This window comes from Macrotis lagotis, chromosome X, assembly GCF_037893015.1.
Source record: "Macrotis lagotis isolate mMagLag1 chromosome X, bilby.v1.9.chrom.fasta, whole genome shotgun sequence".
Lineage (NCBI taxonomy): Eukaryota > Metazoa > Chordata > Mammalia > Peramelemorphia > Peramelidae > Macrotis > Macrotis lagotis.
The window spans coordinates 239,549,544-239,575,376 of record NC_133666.1 but is presented as its reverse complement, the minus strand read 5'-3'; the positions used below and the strand labels follow the sequence as shown (position 1 = coordinate 239,575,376).

The following is a 25,833-nucleotide window of genomic DNA, read 5'->3' as shown; positions in this document are numbered from 1 at the left end:
TATTAAGCACCTACTATGTGATAGTCTTATGCTAAATACTTTACAAATACTGTCTTATTTGTGTAAAAACATCATTTGATCTTTGAAGAGTCAGAAGACAATTTAGGATGTGGTGGTGCTTCTTCAGGACTATCAACAGGAATGTCAGATATCATGGCATGGTACTTGGAGAAAATGTGGATCTACCCAAGTCTATACTGGGTAATTCTCTGATGCATAATAATTATGACAACCTAAGTCCTTTTCTTTGAATGAAGAAGTTCAAAAAGAAAACTCTGAGGATAAGAAGTTCATTGTTTTCATGAAATATTTTAATTCAAAGCATATTATCTCAATACTACCAGCAAATCACTTTATGTCAAGGAAACTTGCTAGTCCTCATAACTCTGACCTCTATAACATTAGTGTGTTTTCTTTGAAGACCTACAAGCTGACCTGGCTCATTTCCACAAGATATACACTGTCCATCCTTGCCCAAGTACAGAAAGTCTTATCTTGGTCCTAGCAGCCAGAAAACTCATCATGGATGCTCCACTATCAATAGCCTTAGATATGGGTTCTAAAAATCAATCAAGCCTTCCCCTAAGACAGAGAGGGGTGGTCATTAGCTCCATGTGACTATTGATTCATAGTTCTTGCTTTACCCCCCCTTTTTGGGTTAAGTGACTTGTCCATGGCCACACAGCTAGGTAATTTAAAGTGTCTGAGGCTGGATTTGTGCTCAGGTCCTCCTGACTCCAGGGCCAGTGCTCTATCCACTGTGCCACCTAGCTGCACCATAGATTCATGTTTTTTAATGTAACCAATCATATTGTCCTCACCGGCTTTGAGGCTGCCAATCTTGTAACCAATTGCATTATTTTCTCCATCTATTTTGTTTATTCCATGCTTAGGTCTTTTGACCTAATTGCAGCAGTCATTTTACCTACTTTATTAACAGATTTTTTGCTCTGTTAATAAACTGTTATCTTACTTTAAGAAAATGTACCTCAGTTGCTTTTGTTGAATTTCATTCAAGAGATGTACTGTGTTCTGCACTCTTCAACTTCCCATTTCTGTAAAAGAGTTGGAGGAGGTGCTTTCTCCTATATTTTCTTCAGACCAAATAAACTTATTCTTTATAATTCTGCAACTTCATTTTGTTTGTTTTTTTTATTTCCATTTTCATTATTGTTGTCAATGTAATATTATATTCCTGGCTCTGCTTTATCAGTTTGTGTGAATTTTCCATGTTTCTCTATAATCTATGTTCTTGTATTCTTGACATATTTGTTGTTTCTTACATATTTCAATATTATTACATTACATCCATGTATTACAATTTGTTGAGCCATCTATGAGAATCCATTTTGCTTCCAGTTCTTTGCCACCACAAAAAATATTTTGTGTATATGGAGGTATTTCTTTTTTCTTCTTTTAATCAATGACCTGTGTATAAGCAATAGAATCTCTGGATCAAAGGTTATGGAAATGGTAGCCTTTTTATTTATATTATTCTAAATTTTTTCAGTATTCATACTTTGACTAACAATGAATTAATATTCCTGTCTTTCCATGACTCCTTGAATAGTGAGTATTCTCATCTTTTGCTATCCTTACCTATTTCTTTGTTATGAGATGAAATCTTAGAGTTTTACGACATGACTTTGAAAGTTGTATTTGTTTCTTTTTGACCTTCTAATTGAGAATAGAAACTGTCTTCAGTTTTGCCTTTGTTCCTCCAGCTCTCTGTATAATGAATGACTTGGTACATAGTAAGTGCTTTTTCTTTTATTCATTTTCATTTTCAAAAATTTTTTATTGACTTATTTTTTAGTTTTTGCAAGGCAATGGGGTTAAGTGGCTTGCCCGAGGCCACATAGCTGGGTAATTAAGTGTCTGAGGCCAGATTTGAAGTCAGGCCCTCCTGACTCTAGGGCCGGTGCTCTATCCACTGTGCCACCTAGCCTCCCCCTTTCATTCGTTGGCAATGGCATAACTTGCACTGCTAAGTACTTTGGCACCGCTGTCTAAGGTCAAAGCTTACACATTTTATCAGGGTTTGCCATCTTTTACGTTGTGAGGGAAATGGGATGACTTGCCCATTTCTGAACAACTAAAACCCACTTGGGATCTCAAGCTAAAAAAAAACCAAGATTCCTTCTGACGCAATGCCGAGTAAGGACTTATTGGAATGTGCAGTTTATTGGGCGGCTGGTGCCACCAGCTCGGGTGGGCAGCCCAACGCCGGCTGTGCGGTCGCTCCGGGTCTTGGCAGCTGCCGGGCCTGCGGCGGGGCCTTGTGCCCACGCTCATCTTGGCTTATCCTTTTCCTCCGGTGGGCAGTTTAAGGGCGGCCTTGCCCACCGGGCGCAGCCCGTGTTCCGGGCAGGGAGGCGGCGTCCCGGGCCCTCGGGAAGGAGGGGCGCCTCTGCCGTGGGCGCGCGGCGGCTCCTTGGCGCCCGGGCACTTCGCCCTGCTTTGGGCTCGGTGCGCGTGTGGTCGCCCCCCCCCCCCCCCCCCCCGCCGTGGGAGCTCCCCCACGATGACCCCCGCGGCCTCGGGCCCCGCCGGGGCCCCGGGGCGGGGGCGCGCCTGAGCGGGGGCGCGCCGAGCTCGGCCTTCACCGGCGCCCGCGGGCAGGAGCCGCCGGGCCCGGGGGCAGGGCCGAGCCGGGGTGAGCCCCGGGCCGGAGCGTCTGCGCCTGCGCGAGGGGGGGGGGGCTCGATTCCTGTCGGGATCCGGCGAAAACAATCCCGGAGCGGACGCCGCGGCCGGCTGGGCCCCGCCCGCCCCGCCCGCCCCGCCCGCCCGCTGGTCTCCTGGCCTCGCTCGGCGGGGATCCGGCCGGACTCCGCGGGGCTGAGCGGAGGAGGTAAGGCGCTGCGGGCCGCGGGCGGGCGGGCGGCGGCCTCGGGCCCGAGCCGGCCCGCTCCGGGGGCTCCTCGCTCACCAACCCCCGCCACCTCCCGCGCCGCGGCGGGGCCGGGCCCCGGCTCGAAGGAAAACCGCGGCCGGAGGCGGCCCGCCCCTCCCCCCGCCGCTCACTTGGTCCGGGTCGGGGCCCCCGAGAGGCGGCTGGGGGCGGCGCCGCGGCTCCCCCATAAGCCGGCGTGGGGCTCCCTGCACCCAACGCCCGGCGGGGCGCCGGGGCTTCGCCAGGCTCCTCACGAGTCCGCGGCACCGCAGAGGTCACGGCGCCCCGCCGGTCAGACCTTGGGGATGCTCTCGGGGGTCGTTTAAAACCCGCCCCAAATGCCCTGTGTGGCCGCCACCGCCGGGCTCCCCCCGGGCGCCCCGCAGGACTCCCCCCGGGCTCCCCCGAGCGCCCCGCCGGGCTCCCCCGGGCGCCCCCCGGGCGCCCCCCGAGCTTCTCCCGGGCCCCCCGGGCGCCCCCCGAGCTTCTCCCGGGCGCCCCCCGAGCTTCTCCCGGGCGCCCCCCGAGCTTCTCCCGGGCCCCCCCCGCCCCCCGAGCTTCTCCCGGGCCCCCCCGGGCGCCCCCCGAGCTTCTCCCGGGCCCCCCGGGCGCCCCCCGAGCTTCTCCCGGGCCCCCCCGGACCTTTTCCTAGAGGAAGTTTTTGAGCGTTAGCGGTGTGGAGCGGGGAAGCAGTCTGCACACAGCTGGGTCGGACGCCCCTTTATTTCGGGAACGGCCCTCGGCCGCGTGTTTTCACTTGTGCAACATGAAGTTGAAAACGGGCAGTCCCAAGCTGGGCAGGCGGCCGAGGGCGGGCATGGCAGCGCCGCCGCTCACGGCCGTGTGGTGCACTGGGTGCTGAGAAAGGATTGGCAGTCTGGGCTTAACCCGTTCTGCTTCCTAACTGTGACTTTGCATAAAAAGTGCTTATCTGTAAACGGAGAGGGTTGGCCTGGATCCCTGAAATCCTGTGATTCTAAACACCGGAGCTCTTTGATATGTAAGGCTCCCCCATCTTAGTGGCCACATCCCACCCATCTACTCTTATTCCAGCTTTCTTTTCCTGATGCTGGAAGTGACACGAAAAAGGGTATGGAGCCGAGAATCAAGATAATATGTAAATGGTGACATAAAAAACATATCTTTGTGAGTGGAGCAAAACAGGATGTATTGAAAGAGTGTCGCAGTCAGATTTTAAAGATCTTTCTGTTGTCTAAGACTTTTTGACTTTATTCTGTAGGCAAGGGAGGGAGGCTTTGGGCCAAAGTTGGATTTGGTGACATGGGTATGTGAAGTATAAATATAATTGAATTTAAAAATGGATTGAATCTGGGAGTTTGAGGTTGTATTTTTGTAGAAGAACCTGCATTTTAAGATCAGGCTGTTTCCACCAATCCATGTAAATCTTATGGTATTTATTTGTCTTTTCCTCATTCTTTCTTAGTTTACTCTCTTGATGACTTTTATATTTTTGAATTTCGGCATGGATTCATCTAGAGTTGCACTGAACCTTTCTGCTTCTGTCTCTGACTTTGATGAAGTTAGATGGCAAGCTTATAAAATTGTTGACACTAATTTGAGAATAGCTAATTTGTGCCTTTACATCAGTACATTAAAAAGCCCTGAAGAAACCAATGATGGGCCAAATCTAATTAGATAAAATATATTATTATAGGGATGTAAAATCCAATACTTTAGGTTAAAATCATCCCTACAAATAGGATTAAAAACTCAGTGTGTTTTAGTGCATTTCCCCATTCCTTTGAATGCATGTCCTTGCTCAGTGGTGTTCCACATTTGAATTATAAATCCTTCTCTTCTCTGCCTTGTAGAATTTTCAGCTTCCTTCCAAGTGTTGCTCAGGTACCTCCTACCAGATATTAGCACTTTCTTTTTAAAATCATATTGTACTAACTGGCACATATTATGTAGTCATATACCCATCTCTCCAGTATAATGTAAGCTCCTTCAAAGCAGGGTGATATTTTCTTATCCTTGTATTTCCAGCACCAAGAAGCAACGTAGTATGGTGGATGAATCATTTAGCAAGTCCTAAATCTACTGACTGTGAATATAACTCTCTGAAGTCTTTAAGTTGAGGAGCAAGTGTAGTTTTACATTAGTACAAGGAGTTCCTCACTCAGAGCTTCTTGCACAAATGACATTGGGCATTTAATAAATACTGTGGTATTGAATCAAACTGTTCTCATCATATTCAGTCCTACTTTTATGACTTTGCTTCTTCCCTTGCATGAATAACCTTCTCTCAGCATATCTGAATTATACCTGTTCTTCAGTATTGGCTTATCTCTTTTCTGTGTGCTTCACATTGATTTTTTTGGAAGTCTAATTATACTACTGTACTTTCATAATTAATCATGTATGTCCATTTTATTTTATTTTTTAGATTTTTTTTTTTCAAGGCAATGGGGTTTTAAGTGGCTTGCCCAAGGCCACACGGCTGGGTAACTATTAAGTGTCTGAGGTCAGATTTGAACCCAGGCACTCCTGACTCCCAAGGCCAGTTCTCTATCCACTGCACCACCTAGCCGCCCCACGTATGTACATTTTAAACCACTTGTTCAAGAGATCCCATATCATTCCTATTTCCTCTGAAAGATTGCCTCTTTTGGCATCACCACAGTCTACCTTATAGACATACCTTGGAGATATTGTGGGTTTGATTTCAGGCCACTGCAGTAAAGCAAATATTGAAATAAAACAAATCATGTACATTTTTTCATTTCCCATGCATTTTAAAAGTGTTTTTACTACAAGCAATAGTATTGTGGCTTAAAAAATGTGCATGCCTTAATTAAAAATACTTTATTGCTAAAAATGCTAATCACTTCAGTGAGTTATAAACTTTTTGCTGGTAAACAATCATGACTGCTGATTGATGAGGGTTGCTGAAAGTTGGGGTGGCTTTGGCAGTTTCTTAAAATAAGGTAATAGTGAAATTTGCCTAATTATTTGGCTGTGCCATTTTTTTTTTTTTGGCTGTGCCTTTCATTCAAATACTTGGAGGTCGCTGTATGGTTATTTATTGGCCTAAGTTCAATATTATTATAGCTCAGGGAATAGGGAGGTCAGTGGAGAGCAATTAGAAACAACCAAGTTGGTGGAGCAGTTAGAATACACACACATTTATTGATTAAATTTGCCGTCTTATTTGGGCCCTGTTCTTGGTGCCACAAAACTGTTATAATAGTAATATCAAGATCACCATAAGAGATATAACAATAATGAAGAAGTTAAAAATATTGTGAATTATGACATTGAGAAATGGTGTGAGCACATGCTTTTGAAAAAGTAGTTCCATAGCCTTGCTTGATGAAGGGTCACCACAGATCTTCAATTTAAAAAAAAAATTTCTGTTTTTAGAGCATAATAAAATGAGATATGCTATTCTCCTTGTTGACTATTACCTACTACTTACAAACATGCTTCTTTCTTCCCTGTTTTTTTTTTTTTTTTTTTTTTTTTTTAGGTTTTTGCAAGGCAAATGGGGTTAAGTGGCTTGCTCAAGGCCACACAGCTAGGTAATTATTAAGTGTCTGAGGCCTGATTTGAACCCAGGTACTCCTGACTCCAAGGCCGGTGCTTTATCCACTAGACCACCTAGCCACCCCCTTCCCTGTTCTTAAAAAAACAAACTCTTACTTGATTTTTCCAGCTTCCCATTATTGTCTATTTCTTCTGTTCTTTGTAGTTAAACTCCTTAAAAAAGTCATCTATAATAGGTGCCTCCACTTCCTCTCTTCTTACCCCCTTCTTAATCCTTTACAATCTGACTTTTCAGTTTTATTCCAATGAAACTGCTCATTCCAAAGTTACTCTTGATCTCTTAATTGCCAAAATTCAATGACATTTTCTCAATCTTTAATTTCCCTTGACCTTGTTGGATCCTTAAATAGTGTTGATCTTGATCACCCTCTCCTCCTTGATACTCTTTTCTCTAGTATTTTAGGACATTACTCACTAATGGTTCTCCTTTTATCTATTTGACTGTTCCTTCTCTGACTCCTTTGCTGGATCCTCTTCCAGAGTTTATCCTCTAAGTATAGGTTTCTCAGGGTTCTGTCCTGGACTGTCTTCTCTTCTTCCTCTATACTGCTTAACTTGGTGATCCCATCAACTCTAGGTTAGGTATGTAATAGACTTTTTATATATACTTTCTGTAATTCTGCAAAGAAGTTTTTCAATAGTACATTAAAACAAATTCATAATTCTTCATATCTGACAGAAATAAGGAGATCAGAAGGAATTCTGGAGATTAAAGTATAAATTTTCAAGTAAATTAAGTAGGTAATGATACCTACTAGTTTTAAAAGGTAGCCATTAGGCAACTTCACCTTTCTGGAACATAGCAGAGTACCAGGAAGTAAACTGAAAAGTATAGTGATCAGCCAAAATAAATTTAATAAAGCTCTTTTATTAGGTTCTGAAATTTTATTCCTAGGAGAGGCTCTCACTCAGCTTATATTTCTTGTCATTTTGCACGTAATTCTTTTAGGTTTGTTTTTCTGTTTTCTTAGCCCATTAGTACATTAGAAAGAATAAAATAAAAAAGGGTTAGAAGCTACTTGAATTAACTTGTGGTGAGAGAAGAGAAGGAAAAAGCTAAACATCAGAAATGAAAAAGCAAAGCAGTCTGGAAAAGGTTATTTTGTGGAAGGATAAACAATTCAATAAAAATGTTAAATGCTTAATTTGGACAAAGCACTCTTCTAGGCATAAGGGATACAAAGGAAGATACTTTCAAGATACTTTTGCAAAATAAAACTAATTGCTACTGGATCAGTATTCCAAAGAAATCATAGAAAAGGGGGAAAACCCATATATACAAAATATCATCTAGTAGTTCTTTTTGTAGTGATTAAGAGTAGTTCAGTGACCAAGAACAATTTTAAAAGACTTGTGATGGAAAATGTCATCCACATCCAGAGGAAAAACTGTAGAGTCTGAATGCAGACCAAAGCATACTTTTTTTTTTCACTTTTTACAAATTTGTTTTATGGTTTTTTTATTTTTCTTATTTTTCCCCCTTATTAATTTTGATTCTTCTTTCATAGCACAGCTAAAGTGGAACATGATTGTACATGTATAACCTATATCAGATTACTTGCTGTCATGGTGAGGGGGGTAGAGAAGAGTGAAAGGCAGAAAAATGTAGAACTCAAAAACTTACAAAAAAGTTGAATGTTGAAAACTATCTTTGCATTAAATTGAAAAAAATGAAATAAAAAAAGTAAAATAAGGGTAATGATTCTTCTACTACCTACCTTATGAAGTTGTTGTAGACAGGGTGCTCTGTAAATGTTAAAGCACTATTGAGTTATTACTACCACAATAAATGTATAATTAACGAAAAGGCATTTACCAGTAGGTCATAATGTGCCAATCCATAGCCCTCAAAGCCTATATATGCTGTGTTATTGAATTTTTATTAATATATTTACTGGTAATATGAGTTACATTGTAATCATAAACAAATATTAAATTCTATACCTGACCCTGACAAGTTTTTGTTGGGTGATGTCACCCAGAAAAGCTCAAAGGTTGTACACCCATAATATAAGGGATAGAATAATAAAGTTTAAAAAAGAGATAATGATCATATGGTGTGAGAAATTTGAAGGAAGTAGAATTTTAATTGGGTAGATAAGGAGAGGCTTCAGAGAGGAAGAAAGATAAGATTTGGGGGTGTCTATTTTAGGCATTAAAAGAAGCATAATTTAGGACAGGTGTAACCTGTTCAAGTAACTTAGTCTTCTGGATGCTAAAAAAAAAATCTTTAAAATTAAAATTAATTAATTAAAAATAACCTTGGGGGACCTTTAAGTGATCTTTTTGACCCTTGGTAAATATATCCAATAGTGCTATTACTGGGTCAAAAATTATAAACCATTTGTAGACTTTTTAGTTATGGACAATTTGTAGACATTTTAGCATAATTCCAAAGTTATTTTCCAGCATATCAGACAAACATTTACATCTCCACCCCAAGTGAATTAGTGTGTTCATCTTCTTATAGTTCTTCAAATATTGATTATTTCTTTTATTATCTATACTATTTTGCTGAATGAGGTGGTAAAACCTCAGAGTGATTTTTATTTACACTTCTCATTCTTACTTATTTGGTGTATTATTATTTGATGATTGATAGTTTGGCATTTCTTAAACCAACTATCTATTGGGAAATGACTCTTGGTCTTATATATTTGTATCTATATACTATAGATCTTGTTCATCAGACTTTTAATAGAAAAATTTGATGAAGAGATTTCAAAGTTTTTTCCTCAAGTTTTGATTCTGATTCTAGTTGTACTTTTTTTTTTTAAAGTGAAAGCTTTAAGCCATTTCATTTAACAGGAACATGCACAATTTAAATGTGCTAATTATAAATGATTCTTGTTTACTTTTACCATAAAAGTGGTATAATAGTTGACCTTACAGCTAGAGAGACCTGAATTTAAGTCCCTACCCGCTGACATAAATTGCCTATGTGTTCTTGGCCACTTTATACCTTCTCAGGCAATTTCTCTAGGTAGTTCTAAGATCAGAAGTTGTAATGGGTGTGTACTTGAATTGGAAAAGGTAGTTTCTTAGTTTGGAATTTTTTTTTTCAATGAAAGATTTTAGTTACTTTGAGTTTTATAAATTTACCCCTATTCTTGCTTCTCTGCCCCCACCCCCCACAGAAGGCAGTCTGTTTAGTCTTTACATTTTTTCTATTGGTATGCATTGATCTAAGTTGAATGTGATGAGAGAAAAATCCTATCCTTAAGGAAGAAAAATAAAGTATAAAAGATAGTAAAATCATATAATAAGATAAGTTGTGTTTTTTTTTTTCCTAAATTGAAGGTAATAGTCTTTGGTCTTTGTTCAAACTGCACAATTCTTTCACTGGATACAGATGGTATTCTCCATCACAGATAGCCCCAAACTGCCCCTGATTGTTGCACTGATGGAATGAGCAAGTCCATCAAGGTTGATCATCACTCCCATGTTGATGTTAGGGTGTACAGTGTTTTTTCTAGTTCTGCTCATCTCGCTCAGTATCAGTTCATGCAAATCCTATGCTTCCCTGAATTCTCATCCCTCCTGGGTTTTTTTGTTAATAAGACTTTATTTATACATCTACTAAAATATTCTTGTTTGTGAGTAAACATAATACCCCCTCCCCCACAAAAAGATAGAACTTCATGAGAAATAAAGTAAAAGAAAGAAAAAAAATTATTTCAGTCTGTGTTTTGATACCATCAGCTGTCTTGGGTAGATCACATTCTTTATCATAAGTCCATCACAGAAGTTACTTCCATATTTTTCCACAGTTGCTGTTGTTGATTGTAATTCCCTCCAGCCATTCCTCCCCACTACCATATATTTTATTTTCTCTCTCATTTCACTTTGTCCTTCTAAAATGTGCTGTAAGATAGCTGAGTGGTTCAGTGGACAGAGCACCAGCCCTGAGGCCAAGAGGCCCCAAGCCCATATTCCACCCCAGAGACCCAGCAACCACCCCACCCCATGGTCCTGGACAGGCCACCCAATCCCAGCACCTTGTAAAAAGTAAAACAGAAAATGTGTTATATCTGACTATTCTCTCCTCTGATCTACCCTCTCCTCTATCACCCACATCCCACCCTTCCCCCTTCTTTCCTTTTTACTCTAGATGTCTATAACCTGTTGAGTGTGTATGCTGTTTCCTCTCTGAGCCATTTCTGATGAGAGTGAAGATTCCCTCATTCCCCCTTGTCTTCCTCTTGCCTTCCCCCCCTCCATATCATTGCAAAAAAATATTTTATATGAAATATCTTAGCCTATTCCACCTCTCCTTTTACTTACTTCCCGTACATTTCCCTTTTAGCCATTGACTCCATTTTTACACTGTATCTTCACATTCAGCTCTCTCCTGTGCTTCATCTATAAAAGCTCCTTCTACAATGAGAAGGTTCATATGAGTATTATCAGTATCATTTTTCTATGCAGGAATACATACAATTCATCACCATTAAGTCTCTCATAATTTACCATTCTCCTCTACTGTCTGTGCTTCACCTGAGTCCTGTACTTGAAGGTCAAACTTTCTGTTCAAATCTGGTCATTTCAAACAAGGAAAATTTGAAATTTCCCCGTTTCGTTGAAAGTCTATCTTTTCCCCTGGAAGAGGATGTTCAGTTTTGCTGGGTAATTGATTCTCAGTTGCATTCAAAGCTCCTTTGCCTTCTGGAATATTATATTCCAAGCCCTACAAACCCTTAATGTAGTTGCTGCTAAGTCCTGTGTGATCCTGACTGCAGCTCCAGGATATCTGAATTGTGTCCTTCTGGCTGCTTGTAATATTTTCTCTTTGATTTGGGAGTTCTGGAACTTGGCTATAATATTCCTGGGTTGTTTTTTTTTTTTTTTTTTGGATCTCTTTCTGGGGGCGATTGGTGGATTCTCTCAATTTCTATTTTCCCCCTCTGCTCCTAGGCTATCAGGGCAATTTTCCTGTAGGAATTCTTTAAAAATGAAGTCAAGGCTTTTTTCCTGATCATGACTTTCAGGTATACCAATAATATTTAAATTATCTTTTCCTGATTGTGTTTTTCAGATCAGTTGTTTTTTTTTTCAATGAGATGTTTCACATTTTCTTCTAATTTTTCATTCTTTTGGTATTGAAATATTGTGTCTTGATTTCTCATAAAGTCCTCAGCTTCCTTTAGCTTCATTCTGTATCTGAAGGATTTGTTTTCTTCAGAGAGCTTTCTTATCTCCTTTCCCATCTGGCCAATTTTGTTTTGTTTTTGCAAGGCTGTGGGGTTAAGTGGCTTGCCCAAGGCCACACAGCTAGGTAATTATTAAGAGTCTGAGGTCAGATTTGAACTCAGGTACTCCAGACTCCAGGGCCAGTGCTCTATCCACAATGCCACCTAGCTGACCCCCTCCCCCCCAGTTCTGCTTTTTAAAGCATTCTTCTCCTCAGTAACTTTTTGAACTGTTTATCCATTTGACCTAAGCTGGTTTTTAACATGCTATTTTTTTCAGCACTTTTTTGGATCTCCTTGAGTAAGCTGTTGACTTTTTCATGTTTTTTCCTGTATCTCTCTCATTTATTTTCCCAGTTTGTCTTCTGTCTCCCTTACTTTATTTTCAAAATCTTTTTTTGAGATCTGTCATAGCCTGAGCCCAACTTCTATTTTTCTTGGAGTCTTCAGATACAGAAGTTTGTACTTCCTCATCTTCAGATTGAGTATTTTGATCCTCCTTGGGATCATAGACAAAGTATTTGTCAATGGTCAGGTTCCTTTTTTTTTTTTTTCCCTGTTTACTCATTTCCCCAGCCTGTGCCTTGTTTTTGGGTGCTGCCTGAGCTTCTGAGTTTTATTGGGACTCCCCCACAAGGACCTCAGTGTGTGAGGCTTGGATTAATCTCCTCTTCTGTGAATGATCACAAGGTGCACTACTCTGCCACGGGCCCTTGTTCTATGGGGGCCCTAGACTGTGATCAGGGTCTGAATGTGGCCAGAGTCCTGATCCAGGGACAGAGGACAGACCTCCACTCCTTTACCTTCGGCGGGCTGAGTACTCAGGGCACAGCTGCCTAGAGGCTCCTGCTTGCTGGCTCCACGGGCCTGATTCAGTTTCCTGGATCTGTACGTCTCAGCTGTGCTGAGTTCTCTGAGTGCTGTGACTGCCCTCAGGGCCTGGGCTTCCTGCTCTTTCTGGCAGAGGTCTCCCTGCTAATCTTCCAAGTGGTGCTTGGTTCTCCCTGGGGTGCAAGTCAGGAAACTGCTTTTGCTGCCATGAGCCATGGCTCCCAGGAGCCCTGGGGTGTTCTGGGATGTTAAAGTTTATTCACTTTGGTGGGCTGCCCTTCTAACTCTGTGGAACAGAATTTTCCCACTATTTTCCAGGTTACCTTGGACTGGAGAATTGCCTCACTGGATCTTTTCTGTGACTTTTGTATCTCGAAAATTTAGTCAGAGTCATAATGTTAAGATTTTTAAAATATTTTTGAGAGAGCACCTAGGAGAGAACCTCTTCTCCTGCAGCCATCTTGGCTCCACCCCTCTGCACCTGGAAGTTTTTAATGACAATAAAATCACAGGTCTGATTCTTGGCCCTATCCTTAAGTACCATATTTGCCATCCAAACTTCTAAACAGGAAAACCTCCATTTCTTGAAAATATCTGACAATTTGACTTTCAGTGATTCAATCTAACTTAGTAAGCTTTATACCTGGTCATTTACTTGACAAATTGTTATGGAGTTAAGTAAATTTTTTAGTCTTTTATACTACTCATTTTGATAAAGAAATATTATTCTGCCCTGACTTCCCATTCTTACAATTTTCAATTTTGATGGCAATTCAAAATTGGTAATTTTTTTACTGACAGAGAATACTTCACAAAAGAATATTGATGTGATAATGCCCGATAAACGTGTGTTGACCATGATCAGTTATTTGACTTGTTACATAGTTTGGAGGTCAAAAAACACCTAATTTTTTTCTCCTGCAAATTAAACAACAATAATGATCTCTTTTGTCATTGTTATCGTGTCTGGCAAAGAGAGACAGTATGAAATATAGTGGAAAGTCATCAGAAGTTGGGATCCCTTAGTTCAAAGCTCAGAATCGAATCTTAATTTCTTTATAATTGTGATCAAGTCCCTTAAACTTTCTATGTCTTAGTTGCCTCATCTATAAAAAGGAGGTATTATTAGTAGCTCCCTATCACTTTCAGGATCAAATACCAATCCTCTGACTTCAAAGCCCTTCCTAACCTTCCTCTTCTCCCACCTTTCCAGGCTTCTTATACCACTGTTGTGTGATCCAGTAACATAAGCCTCCTTTCTGTTCCTTGAACAAGAAACTCCACAATTCTGGACATTCCTGAATGCCTGAATTGTTTGCCTCATTTCTGTCTCCTGGCTATCTTTAAGTGCCTGCTTAAATTCCCTATACATATACATATACATATACATATACATATACATATACATATACATATACATATACATATATATATATATACATACATATACACACATACACATACGTATATATACATATATACACACACACATATATATATATATATATATATATATATATATATAACTTTTCCTTTCCTCCTGCTTCTAGCGCCTTCCCTTTGTTGTTTATTTCCTATGTGTAGCTTATTTGTACATAGTTATATATCATCTTTCTAGTTAGACTATGTGCTCCTTAGACTTTGTGGCCTTTCTTTGTGTTTCTTTGTGTTTCCTGTGCCTAGCATATGGTAGTCATTTAGTGTTTATTTACTGGTATGAGGATTGTGCTTTGTAAAAATTAGGACTCACTATTAATAGAATTTTTTATTTTTGAATATGTTTTGGGAAAGAATGGTTTAAAGTATGGCCAAGAGTCAGGAGTTCTGGGTTCTAATCACCAGTTAGTTGTTTTATTTTACTTGTCATTTTTTAACTTTTTTGTTCTTGTTTTCTTAGCTAGGAAATGAGAATGATGCTCATTTTTACTATCTCTCAGGGTATTTCTGAAGATTAAATAAATATAGTAGGTGAAAATTGCTTTGAAAAATTAAAAAAAAATCCTACAGAAATATTGTTAGGATCAGAGTGATTTGAATCCTTCGTACCATTTCCTTTTTAGGCTCTCCTCTTGACTCTGAACTTTCTTTACCTTGCCACAGCAGTCTCTTCATGCTGCAGTACACTCTGCCCTTTCAGTCATTTCTGATTAATCATTTTCAAAATGAAAAATGGATTGACAGAACCAGTTATGTCTTCAGCCCTCTCTGGGCTCCATTGCTGATTCCCTAGACTTCTCTCCACCATGCTCCTCCACCTTTACCCCTTCCCTCCCAGTTTTTTTTTTCCTTTTATGTGGTCCACCGTTAGAATGTCAGGTCTTTGAGGGCAAGGTTCCTTTTCCTGCTTGTATTTGTATACCTGGCCCTCCATATATTACCTGGTACATAGTCATGTGAGGTTACTACATGCTTGTTTGTTTGCTTGACTACCACTTTCAAATTAAACTTGACAGTAATTCTTGTCATTTGGAGGGTATTGGTCTGGACCTCTGGAGGATTTTCTCTTCGTGGAAACTGCAACTTGCCTATAACTTATAGGCATAGAGTTTTCTAGGAGGAAAAGGTAATGAGATAATTGCCTACTTTATTTAAAACAATTTACAAGTGTCTCATAAAATCCTCACAACAAGGGATTTAGGCACTATTATTCTCATCTTACAGCAGTGGAAACTGAGGCAAACACATTAAGTGATTTGCTCAAAGACACACAACCTTGGTGTCTGAGTCTGGATTTAAATTCAGGTCCTCCTTCCCCCCAAGCTAATTATTTTGGGGGCACAGAGAGGCGTTGTTATGATCATGTTAAAAGCATCATGGGTTAGTATTTTTGTCTTGTGTGTCAATTGGATTTAAGTACGGCAGAGTTGTACAAAATCTTCAAGCCTCTTTTTTTCCCAAAGTTATTGAAGTCCAGGGTGTTTTGACAGATCTCAAACCCCTCAGTAAGTCAGGGGAATGTCTACCCCCAATCATGTGACCCCCCCCAAAAAATTTCCCTTTTCCCAACCCTTGGCAGAATGGGCAGATGAGAACAGTTTGTTCCAATGGTCATGAAGGTGGCTAAAGCAGGTGATGTAGAGTTGCTTAAAGTTGGTCAGACATAGATGACCCAAGGTCATCCTTTGCATGGATCATCATTGTTTTATTTTGTCTTGTCATTTTGACTTTTGTCAGTATCCAACCAGGCAAGAAATGAAATCTTTGTGTACTGTGATACTGCAAACCATGTATAAAAATCCAATTTAGTTATTTTTAATTAGATAAATTTTTATTTATTTTCCAATTACACACAGTGGTAGTTTCTACCAGTCATTTTTTTGGCAAGGTTTTGAATTTTACAAATTTTTTTTCTCCTTCCCTCTCTTCCCTCCCCCCCCCAACAGAAGGCACTCTGATATAGTCTTTACATTTGCTTCCATAATATGTATAGATAAAAGTTAAATGTGTTGAGAGAAAAGAAGATCCAAAAGGAAGAAAGGAAACATTAGAGATAGCAAAATTACATAATGCATATGACATCTTTTAAAAATTGAACATAATAATCTTTGGTCTTTGTTCAAACTTCACAGTTCCTTCTCTAGATACAGATGTTATTCTCCATCATAAGTTCCCTAAAATTCTCCCTGATTATTGCACTGATGGATAAGCAAATCCATCAAAGTTAATCATCACCCCATGTTATTATTGAGGTGTATAATGTTCTTCTGGTTCTGCTCATTTCACTCAACATCAATTCATGCAAGTCTTTCCAGGTTTTTCATGATTTTTTATAGAACAGTAGTGTTCCATAACATACATATGCCACAATCTTCAGCTATTCCTCAACTGATGGGTATCCCCTCAATTTCCAGTTCTTTGCTACTACTAATATTTTTGCACATGTGGGCTTTTACCCCTTTTCATGATCTCTTCAAGATACAGGCCCAGTAATGGTGCTGCTGGGTCAAAGGGTGTGCACATTTTTATTGCTCTTTTGGTATAATTCCAAATTGCTCTTTGGAAAGGTTGGCTTGATTCACAGCTCCACCAACAATGCATTAGTGTCCCAGATCCCTTCCAACACTCTTTCTGGTCCTATTTACCATCTGAGAGGTGTGAAGTGGTTCCTCAGAGATACTTTAATTTGCATTTCTCTAATCAGTAATGATATAGAGCAATTTTTCATGTGACTTTCTTTGAGAATTGCCTTTGCAAATACTCTATATTGTCAGTTGGGGAATGTAAAATTCCAATCTTTAGATTGCTTATTGTTGGTGAGATTTTCCAGCTTCTCCTGTTTGTGGATGAGGTGAACTCTGGAATAGCATAGAATCTTCTCAATGAGTTAGTCACTCAAAACAAAAACTAAGTGGGTAATGAATGTTTGTTGGCTACATAAGACAAGCATTTGGTTGGGTACTCACTTAGTCCATCAGTACGTGTAATCTTCACCTTAGCTGGATAATATACTGGTCCCAGAATAAAAGAGAGTGAACTGGATCCCATTTGGAAAACTGCACTTTAAGTGATCCCAAAATGTTCTCTGCTGCCAACATACTGATATCCTCCAGATGATGTTTCATGGTTGCACAGTATGAAATCACCATTGTAGAAAAATTAAAATTATAGGTAACCCAAATGAAAAATATAAATGAGGAGGCGGCTAGGTGGCGCAGTGGATAAAGCACCAGCCTTGGAGTCAGGAGTACCTGGGTTCAAATCTGGTCTCAGACACTTAATAATTACCTAGCTGTGTGGCCTTGGGCAAGCCACTTAACCCCATTTGCCTTGCAAAAAAACCTAAAAAAAGAAAAGAAAAGAAAAATATAAATGAATAAGCATCATATTACCAGTGATGACCTGTATGTGAGAAATTGTGTATAAGATGCCATTTAGAATATATATATGGTACATTAATTATAATGGAATATTACTGAAATTTAAGAAATGGCGAATATGAATTCAGAGAATCATGGGAAGACATATCAACTGGTGTAGAGAGAAAATAATATATGCAGAACCAGGGAAAGATTTACATGGACTGAGAGTAAAATAAACTCAATTAAGAAAACAACATAATCACTGTAATGATATGAATAGAAATGACAGTTTCAAACCAACTGAAAGTAAATATTACAAAATTAAAAAGAATAAATTTAGCTCCACAGAAAAGATATGAAAAGATACTTCCCCCCAACTCCTTTGCAAAGGGGAGCCCAGGGGTGTGGAACATTGCATATATTTTTCAGATTTTTTTTTTATATTGTTTAATCTTACCGACTTTATCTTCTTCCTATTTTTCCTTTTAAAAATATTTTCTATTATATGAGATGGCTCTATGGAATGAGCTGGCTCTATGGAAAGGGAAAAATACATGCCATATATAAACAGAAACTAATAAAAATTTTATTTAAAAAGATGTCTAGCTGGAAAAGAACGGTAAATACCCAGAATATTGCACTGGTTAACTATGAAATATTCTAAGACCCAGGGGAAGTTTTATCAGGGTGTTAAGAAAAATCTTTGGAGTACTTGTAAAAAGACATGGACCAGAATACATAGATGGGGATACAAACTATACTTGTGGATTAATTACCTAGACAGGTACAGAATTAAAGAATTTCAGAACTAAAAGTATCCTAGGAGTTCCTCAGTTTAGTTAGTGACAGAATCACAACATTTCAAAATTTGCATCTACATGTCAGTTCTGTTTAAAAAAAGTACACACCTGACCAAAAATCCTTTTGAAACCATCCCCAACAGAAGTTTCATCCAGCTTTCTCTTGACCTAGTCTAACTTCTCTTCACCTATCTTTCAAATACTTAAAAACAGATATGTTCCCTTCTTTCTTCAAGTTTTAAAGGCTTTAGACCAGTGCTGTCTAAATCAAATAGAAACAGGGTTCCACTAAACTGAATCCAAGGATCCTTATGGTCACATATCAACTTAGAAAAACCACATATTAGCATTATCTAAGTTCTGTTATAAGTTTTATTTTGCTGAGTGTTTCCCAGTTACATTTCAACTGCTCTCTGCAATGTTGTTAACTTTTGTGTTTGCTTCCCTCTGCTTTAGACTCAACATACTTAATTCCTCATAAATTTCCAGTCCCTTCATCATATTAATTACCTTCTGGTTGCTGCGAAAAGTAGTATCCTTCGTAAAATCTTATATCTATATCCATATAGTACATTGTCTCTAGCTTTATCAAAGCTCAGAAGGGTTATCATGTCACAGAGGACCTGAAATTGAATCCCCACCCTTTTAGTTATTATTATCTATGAGATCTTGGGCAGGCCACTTAACCTTTCTGGACCTCAGTGTGCTCATCTATAAAATGAGTAATATTGTACTTAGTAATCTCCAAGCTGTCTTCCAATTTTTGTCAATCCTATGCTTGAACCTGAAGTTTAAGAATGCTTCTGCTTTTTTATTTTTGACTGCTGAATCATATTAAATTGGCAACCCAAAATCTCCAAATTTTTTTCAGACAAACAGTTAGGTATGTCTTTCCTATTTTCTATGTGTAAAATTTATCTTTTGAGGGCAGCTAGGTGGCGCAGTGGATAGAGCACTGGCCCTGGAGTCAGGAGTATCTGAGTTCAAATTTGGCTTCAGATACTTAATAATTACCTAGCTGTGTGGTCTTGGGCAAGTCACTTAACCCCAGTGCCTTGCAAAAAAAAACCCAACCTAAAAAAATTATCTTTTGAGCCAAGTATAGAACTTGACATTGATCTTTATTAAATTTTATCATATTTTATCTGACCCATTTTTTGGGTGTGTCAGAATCTTTTTGGATTCTTATTCTCTCATCTTTTGGTTATTACTTACAACTTCTGGTTATCTGCATATTTGTTAAGTATGGTATCCAGACCTTCATCCAAATAATTGATAAAATGTTAAATAACAGATATTAGAGAACTTTCCCAATTTATAGTGATTTACTAATTACTTATTCTGTTGGTTCTTTCAAGGTTAACTTTGAATCCATACAACTGTACTATCTTCCCAAAGGATAGGAACAATTTTCAATGAAGAAATGAAAACTATCAACAGTCATACCGAAATACTCGATAGCACTAATAATAGTACAAATGTAAATTAAAATAACTGAGGTTGGTTAACTTCATTTTCAGTAAATTAACAAAGTTGATAAAAGAAAAAATAAGTCTTTGTTGAAGGACTTTAAGAAAAAAGGCTTGCTAATATAGTTTTGTTTTTTTTAGATTTTTCAAGGCAATGGGGTTAAGGGCTTTCCCAAGGTCACATGGCTAGGTAATTATTAAGCGTCTGAGGCCGGATTATGAAGTCATTAGTTTCCATAGATTCCAATCTGTTTTTTTAGAGAAAAGTTTTCATTTACCTTTTGTATCTTTTTCCATTTGGTCAATTCTATTTTTGAAGTACTTTTTAATCTTTTTTTCCCATTTGATCAATTGTATTTTCAAAGGATTACTTTCTTGTTGTATGATATTTTCTCTTGTTTTTCTTTTCTCAATTTCCCCATTTGAGTTTTAAACTTTTTTTTGCTTTCTTCTAAGAAATCTTTCTGTACTGAAGACCAATTCATATTCTCCTCTCAAACTCCATCCCTATCTGAGCTACTGCCCTTATCTTCAATGTAACATTCAATAGACCCTGCTTGCATTGACCTCTTGCCATTTTGGGCCCTTTGGGCTGATTTGCAGATCTTCTGTGTTGAGATTCCTAGAGGCCTTGCTCATTGGGGTTAGGAACTCCAGAGGGTTACTCATTGGGACAGCCAGTAAGGGATGCCAGGAACTTTCTTTGGATTGTCTGTATTGTTGGTGTCAGTGGCCCACTCCCTAATCCTGGGGCAGGATCTGGGCTGTTCTCACACAATCTGGGCTGGGCTCTCAGGCTAGAAAGGACAAAGACACTCTTCGGGTAATCCATAGTCTGAGCTAGGGGAGATCTGCTGTCCCGGGGGCCTTGGGGCAACATGGGAACACTTGGGCTAGTTCTGTTTGTTCTGAAGAACATCCAGCCTTCTCACAGGAATGGGGTGAGGGGGGCTCAGTTGGAAACAGGAGGACTAAGCAGAAAACATGGGAGCTCCTGGTTCTGGATCTTCCAGACCTGCTGAGTTGGCCAGATATATGTCTGGGAGGCAGACATGGAGCTCTCCTCCACCTGCCCTGCAGCATATACTTCCCTGCTATTCTCAGATTAGTCTCCAGCCTCACCCTGCCCTGGGCTGGGTCTCTGCTCTCTGTCTATTCCAGAACTTGCTGGGAGATGTTCCCCTTTGCTCTTTTGTGGGTTCTGTGTTTCCAAAAATCTGTTAAGAGGCTTGATTCATGTTAATTCTGAGGGAAAGCCAGGAGAATTTAAACCATTGCCTGGTTTTGCTCTACTATCTTCACTGGATGTCTTGTTTTCTAGCTATTTCTTTTAAATAATATTAATAAAATTTTTCCAGGAATTTTAGTCAAGTTCATTTGCCTGTTTGCAGATTCCTCTTATTCCTTTCATGAAAACTTGGACAATGTATGCCTATCTTTAATAAATAAAACACAGAATTTTAAAGTTGAATGGACCCTCAACAACTGTCTAATCCAAAGGTTCTTAAACTGAGATCCATAAACTTTAAAAAAAATTTGTTGACTTTTTCAATATTATTACTTTTTCTTTGTAATCCTTTGTATTTTACTTCACACATTTAAACATTTTATTCTGAGGAATGGTATATAGACTCCACCAAATGAGTTCATGACATACAAAAGTTTAAGAATTTTTTTTTTTTTTGCAAGGCAGTGGGGTTAAGTGACTTGCCCAAGATCATGTAATTAGGTAATTCTTAAGTGTCTGAGTCCAGATTTGATCTTTGGTCCTCCTGATTCCAGGACTGGTGCTCTATCCAGTGTGCCACTTAACTGCCCCTCAAAGGTTAAGAATTCATGTTACCAGAAGAAAGCAAAAGTAGAGTCCTGTAGTAATATATGTCCAGCAAAATTTTTAACAGATTAAACAGGAACAATGATAATGGATGTGGGAATTACTCAGGGATTAGGATTAGCTAGCTGGTAGTAGTGGAAAATTAGAGGAGCAATAGAATAAAACTATACTTGACTGAGTCATAAATGTGGTAAGAATGAGTTAGTCAAGGATTTGGTGTCAGGAGAATTGGACTTGGATTCTAGCCCTGTCACTTTTTTCTCTTAGACCTTGGGCAACTTGACTTCTGGGTTTCATTTATTTCCTCATTTGTAGAGTGAACTGTGTTGGATTATATTATTTTTAAGTTCCTTTCCATGTCAGAATGCTGTGCTTAATCTAAGGGTCAGTGAGGTAAATGAGAAAAAGGTGATTTGAGTTATAGAACCTTGGAGGTTTATTTTGAATAATAATTCCTTTTCATGTTACATCCTTCAGTGCTTTTGCAAGTGACTGACAGTGGGGAACATCAGTATTGGGACCTATCAAAATAGTGGTTGGGAAATAATAAGCATTTATTCAATTTGTACTACATCTTTTTATATTTACTGTTTCAGTTATGTTTTTCATATGTATTTCATATTATACACATATATATTTTCTTTAACTAGATTTCAAAGTCAGAGTCAGATGGCTTTTAACAATTATTCCATAGCACCAAATATATTACTTTTTGTACAACATATGTGCAATAAATACTTGTAAATTTAATATTGTACTTTTTTTTGGTAGGTGCAAGAGTGTTAAAATCTTATTAAAACGACAACTAGGATGGACAGTTATTTTAAAGCTGCTGTCAATGACTTGGATAAACTCCTTGATGATTTTGAACAGAGCACAGGTTTGTTTTTCATTTGTGCCATTCCATGGAAATGGGGTAGTATTAATTATCTTCTTAATTATCTTCTCCACATTCTTTACATGAAATTATGTTTTCAAATTTTGTGCTAAGTTTACTTTGTTGTCATTTGAATCTTAGTTCAATCTTATGCTAAATGCAGTTTGTAGATCAGTAAAATTTAAAGAAAAAGTTGTGAAAACTAAATAGAAATTTGTTTAATTTGGGTAGCTTAGAAAATGTAACAAATATGTTAATCTTTGAAAGCACCTTGATTTTGCATTTGATTTGGGGCTATGGGTAAAGTTATTTAGAGAAAGAAAAATTATGTACTTAATTTTGTGTCTTCATTTTAAATAGATGAACATGATCATTTCCACTCGGCAGAAAATTCATATGATTCCAATTACTGTTCAATTTCTTCAGAATTGCCTTCCTCACAATCAGTTCCATCAGTACCCAAAGATCAACAGTGTTTTAGTAGTGGTAGCACCTCTGAAATAGTCTGTGGGACAAGTCAGGCTGCAACAAATGGAAAAATACTTGGAGGATTAACTTCTTCAATACAAAATGAAAAAAATGTAACAGGACTTGATCTTCTTTCAACTGTGGATGGTGGCTCTTCAGACGAAATCCAGCCTTCAAATCTGGGACGATGTGGTATACCAGTCTGTGACCTTATCAGTGATATGGGTAATTTGGTTCATGTAACAAGTATTCATGAAGATAATCAAACATTACTGCCAGATAATTTCCAAGCCAATACAGATTCATTGATTGGTTTGGGTTTATGTGTTTTGCCAGCTACTATTTGTGCTTCATCTGAAGACAGTGGTTATGGTGATGTTTCAGACAAACAGAATGACCAAGGCAACTCTGTATTACAAAAACTAGAAGACGTTGCAACCAAAGAATTGAGTTTAAAAATAGACACAGCAATTTTAGAAGATAAAAAGATAAATGATCAACAAGAACAAACTCATGGCCTTAACTCTGTGTTTGCCTTGACACAACAGAATCCCAAAACATTTGATTCCAAAGACAAAAAACACAACTTGCCTTTTGAGTTGTTTATTGATGATAAATCTTTAGTAAAACAGGAGGTAAATGTGGCAAGAAGAAATCAAACAGCAGAGTCCAAGGAAATAGACAGCATGAATATTATAGGTTGTGATCTTCCACAAAATGAAGGTTTAGGTATAAATGATTCAAATACACGAGATAGCTTACCTGATTCTTCCTTTCAGGAGGATAGGGTTCCTTTATTTAGAAAACAACCTGTAGAAGACAATTCATGCAATTTAGACCTTAAAAGTAGCAGTGATATCATCCAACATGTCTCTGCCACTTTGCATATTTCCAGTAAAGAAGTAGAATCCTCATTGTCCTGCCTGCCAATATCTGTGTCTATGTGTGGCTCACTAATTGAAAATGAAGATCAAAATGATATTTTGTCTCAGAAGGGACTAGTTGATGGCATAGTACAAGATGTTGTAACTGTACATGAAGACATACCCAAGACCATTGTTTTAGATGAGGAACCATTTAAAGACACTGAACCTTCTAAACAAGAGGAACATACCAATATAATTGACCAAATGTTTGTTGAAAATCTGGCAAGTGGGAAGGTGGATCTTGGTCAGATGATTAGCAGAAGTGAGCCTTCTGAACATCATTACACTGATTTTTCTATTGCAACAGACTCCAAAATAGAGCATTCTGATGATGATATTAAATCACTTCATGATCATCGTGAAGGTAACACTTTTTCAAGTAGTGGTACTATTAGGCAAGAATTAGATTACTTCAATATTGATGAAGATTTAACAAGTGACACTCTGATTAGTGATGCTGAACTTGATGCCTTTCTAACTGAGCAATATCTTCAGACCACTAGTGTAAAGTCCTTGGAAGAAAATGAAGAAAATGTGGACTCTCACTTGAATGAAATAAATGTGAAAGACCTAGATAGTGAAAAGAACAATAACATATACTTAAATAATAAAGAAGTAGTAAAGAGTGGAATTTCTCATATTGCAAGTGTTTCTGGAACAGTTGTTAAGCAGTGTGCATCAGAGAATAGTGATATGTCTCTAGGAGAAAAAGGTTTATTTCCTGTTCAGCCAGAGCTGTCTAACATTAAACTTGAGGTTGTTAATGAATTGTCTGGATCTGATATTAACAGTCAGATGGCACATGTTGGGGGAGCCAGACCTAAGCAGTTAATTAATATTCCATCAAGAACAATGGGGCCAAAGGATTTGAGCAAGCCTAAAGCACAGAATATAGTAGAAGTAGAACCCAGTGTAACAACTTCTGCTGCCTCCGAAGCTTGTTCTATGGACACTGCAACTGAACTTAACATCAACCACAATGTTGACATTGAAAATAGCACGGAAGCTGGAGACAGTTTCACTCCAACAAACAAAGATCTTGTTCCTTTAGCTGAAAAGACTTGTAAAGAAGGTGTGGTTTTGGGGCAAAAACAGCCTTCCTGGGTTCCTGATTCAGAAGCTCCAAACTGTATGAACTGTCAAGTCAAATTTACTTTTACCAAAAGGCGCCACCATTGCCGAGCATGTGGAAAAGTAAGTTATAAAAGTTAAAAACTTTTTTCTTCCTTGTTAGCATGTTTTTGAGCTTCCTTATATAAGGAAAAGTGCTTAACTTATTGCCCACTAAAATATAATTGTATGATGGAATATATATATATTGTGTGTGTGTGTGTGTGTGTGTGTGTGTGTGTGTGTGTGTGTAGTATCACTTTGCCCTCATTCTTTCTAATGATTATTGTGAAAACATTCAAAACCCTGTGGTCTTTTTATGTTTTGATAACATGTGAATGTGTGAATTATGTTAAGGCCTCTCTTGACTAGGGAATAGAAATAGCTTTTATGAATTTCAGACATATTAAGTAAATTCCTCTAGAGGCATAGATTTAAAAGTACAAGAGAACATAAGAACATTTTGTCTATTTCACAACTCCCTTTACAGATTGAGAAAATGAGACCCAAATTGAGGTCAAAAGATTTGGTCAAGGACATCTTAAGCAGTATTACCATAATTCAAATCTGGAACTGAGCCTTGTATTTTGTTAGGAGTGTCATCCACAAAATATACTAATTGTGTGATTATTAGGGCACTTTTTAAGGTGGGCTGACCGACAGTGTGCAGTCATAGAAAAAAGAAAAGACTGTCTCCCATAGGGATGGAATTATAATGATTGGAGGATTAACACAGTATTCTAATTGAATTAATCATTTACAAAATATAGACAGTCTGCTGGTAACAGAAATTTATGTTGCTCTTTTGTAACTTTTTTCTGTAACATTTTGAACTTGTTAGTATTTTTTGTAGAAGAAAATTACAAAATACTGTACTTGGAAGTTGATAAGAACAGGAAAAATACTTCAGGTATTAAAGTTTCATACATTTATAAGAAAGTTATTTTTATTTGACAAAGAATAATAATGATCATTAAGGAATTTTTTGTATTAGAGAAATTCTTTTAGACTGTAGAATTTTTTTTATCTAAGAAACTAAAATCACAAAGAGACCTGATCTTTTTGTA

General features: G+C 38.4%; 1 protein-coding gene across 4 annotated transcripts in view; it reads left to right on the top strand.

Moving 5' to 3' along the window:
* Positions 1-2,658: 2,658 nt before the first annotated feature.
* The window catches only part of ZFYVE16 (zinc finger FYVE-type containing 16), a 67,059-nt gene continuing 43,884 nt past the window's right edge, over positions 2,659-25,833 (top strand). Inside the window, exons 1-3 of one of the 4 annotated variants that reach the window (XM_074200033.1) lie at positions 2,659-2,854; positions 22,157-22,265; positions 22,623-24,850. In XM_074200033.1, the coding sequence (XP_074056134.1) occupies positions 22,196-22,265; positions 22,623-24,850 (2,298 nt within the window). In that variant the 5' untranslated portion in view covers positions 2,659-2,854; positions 22,157-22,195. Of the gene's footprint in view, positions 2,855-19,011; positions 19,582-22,156; positions 22,266-22,622; positions 24,851-25,833 lie in introns of those variants that run through there. The other 3 variants (XM_074200031.1, XM_074200035.1, XM_074200032.1) reach the window with 3 other exon arrangements.